The sequence below is a fragment of the Larus michahellis genome, chromosome 2 (assembly GCF_964199755.1).
Source record: "Larus michahellis chromosome 2, bLarMic1.1, whole genome shotgun sequence".
Classification (NCBI taxonomy): domain Eukaryota; kingdom Metazoa; phylum Chordata; class Aves; order Charadriiformes; family Laridae; genus Larus; species Larus michahellis.
The window spans coordinates 65,398,464-65,410,050 of NC_133897.1; the positions used below are offsets into that span (position 1 = coordinate 65,398,464).

An 11,587-nucleotide genomic window follows, 5' to 3' on the forward strand; every position below is an offset into this window, starting at 1 on the left:
GTGAGGTGTGAGCAGCCCTCTCTGCGATGGAAGTTCACAGCATTTCTTCTTAAGCTTTCCCTTGCCCAGGTGACACCAACCTTTCCAGCTTGCACTTAAGGTGTGTTAGCTAATTTCAAAGAGAGTTACTGTCTCCAAAATAGGGGCAGGCGGGGGGTGGGGGGGCAAATAATCTTAACCACTACTTCTTAACCTACAGAGAAAAACTCTTTCCTTAACCTACAGAGAAAAACATCTAACAACAATAAGGTATGACAAAAATAACTAGAAGAAGGGTTACTCCTGTAGTGCGGGTCTCACAGCAGCTCTTGGTGGAGTATTTCCCACACCATCTTCTTACGGAAGTAAGGCATGTGGGTCTGAAAAGAAAAGAAAATCCATGAAATACACCTCATGGCAGAAAGAGACACAAAATACGCAGAAACACCCAGTTAATTCTTTACTATGAAGTTCCTTTTAAGAACTGTCAACACTTGCCCTTCGGGTACAGCCTGGCTTTCACCCACACAGCTCCTAAGAGGGTGACATGCCACCAAAACCAGATCTCCTTGACTACACAACAGCTTACAAGCACTTTCACAGAAGAGCACTGCCTTGGAAAAGAACCAGTGTCTTCATTGGTCAGAGGCTGAGACCCATTTCTCCCAAAGATCCAAAGGCCAGATCCCACAAACCCACGGCCTCCAGTATCTCCCCCAAGCGGAATCTCACTGGGAGCAGATACCTCAGCCGCTGCGTAACTTCCCTGGCTCTTGGCTCTGTGCGGAAGAGGCTGGAGCTCTTTAGAACCTTCACTCACCTGTCTAAAGGTCATCGGTCTGTCTCTCGAGATGTAGTCTGCGTATTTGCAGATGAAAACACCGCAGTCGCTTCCGTTCGATTGCTGAGGGATTTCCTAACGAATGCAAAGAAGATGGAGAATTTGCCTCTATCTTCAAGGAAAAGCAACTTGGAAGTAGCACCCATTACCAAAAATACCCTAACCAGACACTCCTGAACTTGCACCATCCCCAATAACCGCTCCCCAACACAAGGAACACACCCCAGGAACTGCACATCATCCCTCCCCTCGGCTTCCTACGCTCGGATGTCACAATCCAAATTCCTCGCAGGCTGATAAGGGACAGCAGGCTTCCTCCCTGCAAGGTGTCTTGAGGTTCGTACTGTGTCTTTCTGAAGTGACGTTCCTTAAATCGAGTCTTTAGGTGCTGCTTTTCATTATTAACTTGTTGAGAAACATCAGCTCAACCCCTTGCTTTGTCACGTGCCAGGATTTGGGCTGCAAACCAGAAGCCTACGTGCTCTGACAACTGCTAAAGAGACTTGAAATTGGATTTGTGAAATGCGGGCAAAGCCAAATTCACCTTCACGTGGCAGAGCAATTAAAAAAACCCAACAAAGTATTCAGCCAGCAAGGAGAGGCACTGCTCAAAGATTTCATCCCAGCATGGTTTCCCGGTCCACTTGCAGCCCGATGTGGTACCAGAAGAAGATGCTTATCGCTGTTCTCTAAAGTCCTGGCCTTATGAGAAAGCATTAAGAGCTCTGTGACTAGGAGTTCTAGTTCACATTTCAAGTGCAAGTAGTGTTCGCTTACGTGTGGCTCCATGCTGTGAACAGTCCACTCCAAAACACTCAGCTTCACCTTTCTTTTTTCACAGCTTTCTTCTTGCAGGTATTTGCTGTTTAAAACAAAAGCAAAATCACTCTTCATCGCTGTAATTCAGGCCGAGATAAAAAGAGCTGCTGAAAGATCACAGGAAGATGAGTGGCAGGAGGGTTTTATTGATCACTAAACAAAGTTGCTGCACGTGTGCCACGGGGCTACCATGTCTTTGTCTGTGCTATAGTGGGAAGGTGGCAGAAGCCAGGCATCCAAGACACTGGGTGGAGGGGACGACGTGAGACCAGATAAGGAGTCACTGTCAGACAACTCGCAGCAAGCGAATCCAACATTTCTGCTTTGTAATCTACAAGAAATGGGAAAACTTGCAGCCGTGTCACAGGGGCAAAATCCAAAACCCTTCTCCTAATTCACAACACAACAGCAGTGACTGAGCAGTTACTTACAGCAAAGTCTCACAAATCTTGTCCCCTTCTTGTCCCAGTGAGTCGTAGTATTTGACGGTCTTCTTTCTGGTGTCGATGACCTGTTATTAAAAGGTGACTGTTAGACAAAGCGCAACCTTGTGCTGCACAAACCTCAATGATTTTTCTTGCTGGCTTTTTCTCCCCACCCAACTCTAAATAACAAGCCCGTTTGACTCACCGCTAGTGTCCAGTGCAAGCGCAAGTTAATGGGCACTAAGATGATGTCCTTCTGGAAGAGATCCACATGCCTGGTCCATCTTCCTACGGCTTCGTAGCCCCCAGAAGTAAGTTTTTCATAAAAGAATGAACTAAAAGCGTGGACTGATGGATATCCTGCCTTCTTACTTCTTTCCATCACAAGGCCCATGTAGAAATTAATGACCTGTACCATAAAGAGGAAGCTTGAGATGTAAAATAAGACACTAGCTTACCAAATGAAAAACACAGCAATGTGTCTTTTCTGGCCACCCTGAAGTACACAGCTGAGAGAACTCCAGCCTCAGCTGTCAGCTTTTGTTGTGAGAATTTCACACTTGGTTACAGTTGTTTATCAAACTGCACTTTGGTAAAAACACCTGCCACCCACTCCAAGAACCTAGACTAACTCCTGGAAGCTGCACAAGACAAGAAGTAAAGGAACTTCCAGAAGCACTGGACGTTAAGTACCTAAAATAAGAACTGTGCAGAGATTTCTGGGCTCTGCAGTGCAGCTCGTCAAATAACTTTGCAAAGACTTCTGTACACGGTGAAGGGGTGTTTTGAAATAAACACTCAATTAGAAGATCCCTGTGCTGCAGCTAGTTTTACCTCATCGTTTAGCCAGCAAAGGTTCCTTAGGGTGCGGATGTCCTGGCGTGTGACCCTTAGTTTGAAGGCACTGCTCATGACCTCATCCGGCTCACCTTTGCCTAATGCAGCAATGACCTCTCTCTCCATGGCCTGAAATGAACAATTAAATGGGGAAGGACTTGTGAAACAGAGCATCGAGCATGCCAACCTGTGGGCAGCTTTCAACTCAAACATGGCCTGGAAATGAAGCTCAGGCGACAGAGCAACTGCCTTTGCTGGCTTTCGGCTAAGGTAGCAATCGCCCTTTTTTGTTGCTTGGTTGGTTTCAGCATCCTAGCTTGGAACTTTAGGGCCCAGGTTTGCTTCCATTTGTTTTCACCAGGGAAGCTGAGATAAAACGCAGGGAGTGGCAAACACACAGCAAATGCCTTTCCTATGTGCTGACCTTTGCACTGGGAAGTCACAGCTGCAGACACTCCCTAACAGGTTAAACCCAAGTTCTTCAGATTTCAAAAAGCCTTAAGAACCACCTATAACAAATGGGGTTCCTTGCAGCTGTTTCACAGCCTTCAGTTTTGTCCAACAGCCTGTCAGCTACGGTACCTCTGTGAGCGGAGTAAAGCATTCGGCTGTTTTTTCCAGCCTTGGGAGTTTTTTTTCTTCTGCATCAAGGGCAGGTGACTTTTTGGCCCCACCAGGTGCCAGAGGTACAGCTTGTTTCACTGCTCTGTCCTGTTCCAGAGATTCCTCTGCTGGTGGGGAGCCCCTGCAAGGAGAGGGGGAGAGAAAGAGAGAGAGTAGTGAGCTGTGGACCTGTACTTTCCCACGGAATTCTCAAGAATTCACCTTCGGGATAAGAAATGCTTTTTCAAGGCTCCTGCTGGCTGGAGCCCCGGTTGCACACGTGTGACAACATCCTCTCAGCTTCCAGCACGATTCTTTCGGAGCAGCAAGACTGGGATAGAATGAAGCGCTGGAGGCTTTGTAAATTCCTTCCCATCTACCCATGCAAGACTCCTTTGGTTTCTCCTGATCAGTTTCATTCTTTGGAAAACAGGGAAGCAACGAGCACTTCCTCTGTCAAGTGCTCTGGGATCTACCGGTGATAAATCATAGAATCATAGAATTGTTGAGGTTGGAAGGGACCTTTAAGATCATCGAGTCCAACCTTTAGCCTGCCCTGACAAGAGCCACTTCTAAACCATGTCCCTCAGTGCCCCATCTACCCTTTTTTTAAACACCTCCAGAGATGGTGAATCCACCACCTCCCTGGGCAGCCTATTCCAATGTTTAATAACCCTTTCAGTGAAAAAATGTCTCCTAATATCTAATCTAAACCTCCCCTGACGTAACTTGAACCCGTTTCCCCTCGTCCTATCACTTGTCACCAGGGAGAAGAGGTCAGCCCCCATCTCTCTACAACCTCCTTTCAGGTAGTTGTAGAGGGTGATAAGGTCTCCCCTCAGCCTCCTCTTCTCCAGGCTAAACAACCCCAGCTCCCTCAGTCGTTCTTCATAAGGTTTGTGCTGCATACTAGGTGTTATGCTGCAAGGTATAACATGAACGTCTGCAACTCTACCCGCAGCCAAATCGAGTTAGCTTACGGAAACTAAGACCAGCACAGGGAGCTACAAATGGGACACCTACAGGATATTTACTTGCCTTCTGTAGGCTAGTCAAGAGAGTGACTATGCCCATTTGGAGAGGATTATCAGTAAAACCACGCAGACTCTGAAGAGCAAACACATACACAGACATTAAAGTTGTCCGTATACACGTGCCTTCTTCAAAACCAAGAAGTTGCCTTGTCACCAAAGACAAGGGCAGGGAGACCTTTTCCAGGAGGGAGACCTACAACAGACTCTCACGGTATTCTCCCCTTTCAGTCCAGCGTGGTAAGAGTAGGCATCACAAGCTTTGTCAAATGACTTCCCTTGGTAGTTAAAGGCACAAAAAAAGGCAAGAAAGTGTTCCTTTTACTTGAACCCATCCTACTCTCTCAGTTCCTTTCTTTCCTTCTCTCCCCTCGAGCTTAGGTGAACCACTGACAATTTAAGCACACAACAGTGCCGCACGGCTAAAGAGAGCGCCAGGCTTTAAAGCGGGGAGAAGAACAGGGACGGAAAGAGACACGCACACAGAGCCAAAACAAACAAGAACCGTGACGAAAAGAGCCTCTACCTGGTCACAACATCTGCCTGAGATGGCTCTGGGCAGCAAACGTCTGCCCATTTGACACCTGCACAGAAAAGCAGCAGTATTAGAAAAATAAGTCAACTTGCAATTTTACTTTTCAAGTAAAAACAAGTACAGAAGCCAGAGTTTTCTAAGGTAGATGAAACCTCAGAAAAATCAGGCACATTAAAGACTTCTGTAACGTGCAATACCTGTCCTTCTCTTTTTTGCCTCAGTCTCGGCAGGATCGTCCGCAGGTGCACAAGTGCTGAGGAAAGAACACACAGAACCGCGGGTTGAAACTTCCTTCAGCTTCTACCAGGCTGACTCCCCTTCACAGGACCCAAACTTCCAAAGTTACTTTCCAGAGCCCAAAGGTTTCCCCCTCCGGCGAAAGGCCCTCGGGCGGCGCGGGGCGGCGGGCGGCGGCGAGGAGGGCGCCGAGGGCCCCCAGCAGCCATCGGGACACACGGCACGCGGCGGAAGGGCGCCCGGCCCGCGCGCCCGGCGCCGCCTCCCTATTGGCTGCCGGGGAGCGCCCCCGCCCCTGCGAAATGGAGGGGAGGGGAGGGGAGGGGAGGGGAGGGGAGGGGAGGGGAGGGACGGGCAGGCGGCGGGGCGCGCGCATGCGCGGCGCCGCCTGAGGGAGGTGGGAACGGCCGCCCAGCCCTCCGCCGCCTCCTCCCGGCTTGGGCCGGGCCTGTGCCGGCCCGCCCCCGGCCAGGCGGGGAGCTTTCCCTCCCAGAAAGCCCCGAGCCGAGGCCTGGGCGGCCGTAGAGGGGGACGGGCCCGTCTCCCTTTAGGGAGAGGCCCCTCAGAGGCCGTGGAGAGGCCGCAGGGTCTCAAAAGAGGCCGGAGGGACCTCGCGGGGGACCCACAGAGGCCCGGGGGGCCCGTCGGAGGCCGGAGGGGCCCCACGGAGGACCCAGAGGCTGGAGAAGCCCTTCCGCCTCCCGCAGGACGGAGGCGGGCATCACGGGTCCTTGCGCGCCCCCTGCTGCCTCCTGTGCTCCCCGGCGGTGAGGGAATGGCATTGCCGGGCTTACCCAGCGCTATCGAGGTAGCGCAGCCACCGCTTTTTGCCCATCCGCTGGGGAGCTGCGGTGCCTGCGCCCGGCTCCGCCGTGGCAGCGGTGCAACTAGGGACGCGGACGCGGCGTTCGACCAAGGTGACGAACCGTGATGTAGCGGCGGCCAAGGGCCCGCTGCAGGGAGCCCGGCTAAAGCGGCCGCTGTGGGGCTGGCAAGCATGCTGGCGAGTGCTGGGCTGGCTCCTGGTGGCCTCGGCTGGCTCTCGGGGGCAATCCCTTGCCCTGCCCCACTGTCCAGGGTTTTTTTTTTTAATGCAGTGCTTCCTAATGCTTTATCAGTTGTTGCCTCTGGGGTGGAAATGTGCATGTGTTGCTGCAGCCACGTCCCGGAGAGACTTTTCTCTCCTGGAGAGGCACATGAGGTGTGAAAACGAATTTTGAAGTCCAAGAGGAGCAAAGGGGAAGTCTAAGAGGAGCAGCAGATGAAACTGCTCAGGGCAGGAATGGCCGTTTGGGGCAGCCCTTGTCACAGGAGGTTCCACTAGCTTTTTATGCCTGCAGGGAGTCTTAAGTGATGGTGGGGTCTGGTTTAATGAAAACGACCTTCCTCCTTCCTTTAGGAACTTAATTGCCGCTTCACATCTGCTTCAGGGCTCTGACTAAGGCTTCTCCCTCCCTCTCCTCTCCCCATCCATTTGTTTGAGTTCCTGAATAAGGAAAGATGCAAGGTTTTTCTCGGTTTAGCTCTGTGAAGCCAAAGCTCACCTGCAGCGCTCCTGTTTCTGTCCACAGCAGAGAGAAAGCCAGAGCGCTGAACCCACCAGACAATATTCTAGGAAAGGGGGAAGGGTGGTCTTTTGGGGAAGGGCTCTTCCCTGCCCCCAAGGCCAATGTGGCCCACGTGAGACTCGTACAGCTGCCCTGTGGCACAGGGTGATGCTGAGGCTTCTCTCCTGCCTTGGGACCCCCTACCCTGGGCACAGGTGTGGAGCCAGCCCTGGGGCTGCAGGATTCCTCTGCCAGGCATGTCCCCCCAGCCGCAGTTTCTCCCACCCTGCAGCAGAACCCACCACAGGACAATTCTCAGAAAAAGCAGAGAAATCTTCTCTGGGAACTGTGTTTGTTATTCTAAAGCAGCTCCTCTGTGCTTCCTGGTAACACCACTTCCTTGTCCTCACCAGGACAGGGGTTTTAATGCTGTTAAATGATTTTAAAACACCTGTGTGAATGGCTTTGTGTGTGCTGGAAAAGTACCTGACAGTGATGGCAGGGTCAGTGTGACTGCGGTGCCCGTCCAAAGGTTTTGTCCCAGTCGGATTCCTTTGCGTGTGGTGTTTGGTGTGGAGACTGTTGTGATCTCTAGACGTCAATAACCAAACGCATAAAGAAGTGACAGTTTCATTAAATTAATGCCACCAGACTGAGAGTCTTTCTTTTTAGAGTGGAGTCTCTTGTTGCACCTTACATTAAATGTTTTGGGTTTTTTCCTCCTCTCTCTCCTGTATATGGCAAAAAATTCCCATTTTTCTAAAAGCAAATACAACAACAGCTGGATGTGCCAGAGGCTGTATGTCGAAATTCCTGGCATGTCTTTACAGTGCAGTTTTACATCAGTTACATTTCTCAGTGCCTGTGATTTATGCAGCTGATGGTCAGGACTTAATTCCTTACTGCGCCTTTGAGCTTCTTGCTCAGTACATTGATGTGTAATGACTCAAAATTAGGATATGTGGTGCACGAAAATCCAGAATCCCGTTACCAGACGTTTACATCCACATGGATTACTGGAGTCCCATCTCCGATCCGATAGTGAATGCAGATCACTCCAGAATCTGAGCTCATTAATTGTGCGTTACCCAAAGTCTGTGCCTTTAGAGCAGCTTCAGTGTGAAAGCAGCTTCACACACCTGGATGCTGAAGCTGCATATTTCAAATTAGTGGCACAACAAACTGAATAATTAACCTTGGGGCTGGAGGAATAGTTGGTAATTTTAGCTATACCCCTAATTTTAGGTATGGAAAGCGCAATCTAATTAATCTGGCATTTCAATCTCTTTATTTCTCATGTGTTCAGGATGATGCCGGGTGGCACAGTGCTATCCCAGACTCCAAAGCAGCACTGCGACTCCCCACAGCGCGCCTTTGCTGGGGCTTTCGCTGGCTAATCTTGGCGGTTCTTTGCCTTGGGTACCTTTCCCCTAAATATGAGTCAGTTTGTCACCACAGCTGCCTTATGGCTCGTGTGTGTTTAGCCAGTTGGCACCTAAAGGCACCTCGCAGCTTGTCCCTGCTTCCCACCCCAAAACGGGCACTCCAGGAGGCAGACTCCGTCTCGTGGCTAAGCATGGGTCTGGGCGGTCTTACTCGGGGTGTAAAATCGCAGACCGTGAACTCGGCTCCTGCCTGAGCTGAGCAGGGCACATCTGAATTGCTGCCCGCCTTCTCCCCTGCCCACCAACCCCTCCCAGACGTTCCTCCTTCTCCACGGGCTGTCGCGGTGGTGTTTGTCACTCAGCTCGGAAGGGACACCGCCATCACCACCACTTTGTGGACTGAGAAGGACTAGGAGTGCCGGGCAGGGGTCCCTCAGCTTCCCGCCACCATTGCCGTGGCAGGGGCTTGCGTGGGGGTAGCACATCATCTCACCGAAGCCTGGCTGCAGTGTCTGGTCCACATCTGATCTGGGCTTTGGGGGAGGCGTGCGGAGACCCTGCTCTGTCCTCCCGGTGTCACCAGAGAGGTGGTCAGCACTCCTGGAGATGGGCTCTGCTCCCTCCCCTGCTGCATGGTGCATATATATGCATATATACACACACCGGCACAAGTGTCATTACATATGCAGGCTTCACACTTCCAAACAAATCATCATTTTCCACCGACCGAAAATGCAATTCTGTGTAACACACTCAGACACTGTTCTAAAATAACACCCCCTCTACTCTATTATTTACTTGCAATCTTCTTTGGTAATGACAGAACCTAATTAGCATGGTAGACTTTTTTTTTAATCGGTATAAAGCTTAACTTCAGTCACATTGCCTAAACGCTTGGTTTCACAGAATCACAGAATCTTCAGAGTTGGAAGGGACCTCTAGAGATCATCTAGTCCAACTCCCCTGCTAGAGCAGGATTACCTAAAGCACATCCCTCAGGGCTGCATCCAGGCGGGTCTTGAAAATCTCCAGAGAAGGGGACTCCACAACCTCCCTGGGCAGCCTGTTCCAGTGCTCTGTCACCCTCACCATAAAGAAGTTTTTCCGTGTATTTGAGCGAAACTTCCTATGTTCTAGCTTGTGCCCATTGCCCCTTGTCCTGTCGCTGGGAACCATTGAAAAGAGCCTGGCTCCGTCCTCCTTAAACCCACCCTTTAGGCACTTGTAAACATTAATCAGGTCCCCCCTCAACCTTCTCTTCTCCAGGCTAAAGAGTCCCAGCTCTTTCAGCCTTTCCTCATAAGGGAGGTGCTCCAGTCCCATAATCATCTTGGTTGCCCTGATTGGTTTGACCACACTAGAAGGTTTTCTTTCTTTCAAGAGATTAAAGAACATTTCAAGTTCAGCAGCAGCAGAATTCTATTTTTTCCTAAAACCAAACAGTTCTAAATTTTGTGTCAATTCTGATCAAGAATGCTCACTCATGACACCACAGTACCGGATTTTTTTCAAAAATCACCTGGTTTACCTTTGTAGCATCTCTTAAACCTGAGTATTCAGCCTAATGGGCATTCCAGATTAAGCATTCCGAAATTCATTTGCTAAACCAACATGGAATCGTGCTTAAACCACTGCCAAACAACTTCAAGTTGAACTATTTACAATTGCCTACCATCCAACACTGTGGGGACGGGGTGGGACTCAACTTGCAGGATAAAGCAGATTTTCAGTGAATTGCAGGAGCAAGAGAATCAAGGTCATATTCTTCTCCGTCAAATTATTTGAGGAGGTGTCCTAAACTATGGCCACCTCACATATTAACCCTGCAAAGGGCAGTGCAAATCCTGAGAACTAATTTAGGTTACAAACAACAAATTTAACCTCAACGCGTTATTACCTTCAAAAGAAAACAATCCACAGATATGAGTTCTGAGTTCATGTATTAATAGAGCTGTAAGCAGCCTTCAACTCTTTGTAAAAGAGTTAGACAAAGCCAGATTAAAGAAGGGCCAAACCCCAAAACTAAGGCTGTTCTTCCTTTGGGGAAAAATCCTTCTGTTCATAAAACGTAACCCTCTTGGCGGGATCAGGCAAGACAGAAGGAACCTTGTTGAAATACGGGTGGTCTGATACAGAGAAGGACACCAGAAATGCACAACTGGAGGGAAGCAGCAGGGAGGATCTTGCCCACAAACATACCCCGTAACCCCTTTTTGGTTTTTAGAAGTTAATAAGCTTGGAAGAAATCAGTAGAGAAATTACATGAGCACAAGCAAATGACTGAAGTCTTCATCTATTTGCTATATTTTTAGAACAATCTTTGCTCTATTACGTTAAGATGGATGTGGAAGCGGGACACCTGTGATCTGAGAAGAAATAGATGTGTATCTAAACCAGAAAATTAAACAGCTGGCTTAGATCCATTCCGCTCTTTTGGACTTTACAACGTTGTCCAGTTTTTAAACATCCACGTTTTTGTTTCCAGATCATCATTCGTTGAAACCTCCCTCTTCAGTCTACCACATTTTCCAGGATCATGCCACTTCTTCATTACTTGCAGCCTCAAAGGAACTCCTGGCACCTCACCTGCTCCAGATATTCCTGAGACTGGTAATAACCCCTAAAATGTCAAAGCTCTTACCCCCCACAATGTCCCAGGAAATCCTCCCTGGCTAAAATGTCAAACACCAGGAGCCTGCATCCCTCCAAAAGCAGTTTACGCCCCAGCATCCTGACACATATTGAGGGTTCGTACAAGCCACTCCCACAGCTCACCGAAATTCCACAGTCTCTACTAGCTCATTTTGTTGTTCTTCAGGCATTTTCTCTTCCTAATCTTTGCTCTCTTGCCAAACTAGGCTCCTGGAATGAATGCGGAAGAAAAAAGAAGAAAAGCCAAACTTCTTTATCCTCCCTCTATTCAAACTCTGCTGGTAAGCGGATCAAGACTGGTGTTAGTATTAAATAACCATTTTGTTCTGACCTTGAATTTGTGACGTGTCCATTTTAAAAATCTCCAGATCCCTTGATGGTTACCAACGGTTCTTCCCCTTCATTGGGCATTGCTGGAATCGAGGTGGAAGCCCTGAAGTCCAGGCTTGTGTGTTTCCAATCATTCTCTCCATCCTTGAAGCATATTGAAAACAACGTGTAATGCTGTAGGGATGATATTTTTGAGCACGTTCATCAAGGTGCGTTACAGTCACCGACTCCACAGGCAGGGAATGCCAGGGCCGCAGCATTATTTGGGGGGCAGCAGACAGAAAAGGGTTCCGTGGACAGAAGCAGCTGTAAGGTATGGAAGTGAGGACCGCGTGTTCTTTGCGCTTCCGAGATCCAGGTTTCCCT

General features: G+C 49.4%; 1 protein-coding gene across 1 annotated transcript; it reads right to left on the minus strand.

Annotated features, from left to right (window-relative positions):
* Positions 1-296: 296 nt before the first annotated feature.
* On the minus strand, positions 297-11,061 carry LOC141738340 (sentrin-specific protease 2-like). The gene is made up of 11 exons (XM_074573537.1): positions 11,015-11,061; positions 7,341-7,445; positions 5,268-5,323; positions 5,062-5,119; positions 3,484-3,646; positions 2,899-3,030; positions 2,270-2,473; positions 2,071-2,150; positions 1,598-1,682; positions 800-895; positions 297-359 (listed from the first exon to the last, which is right to left on the minus strand). Exons 1-11 carry the CDS (start codon positions 11,059-11,061, stop codon positions 297-299), a joined length of 1,089 nt encoding a protein of 362 aa, XP_074429638.1.
* Between the last annotated feature and the right edge of the window lie 526 nt (positions 11,062-11,587).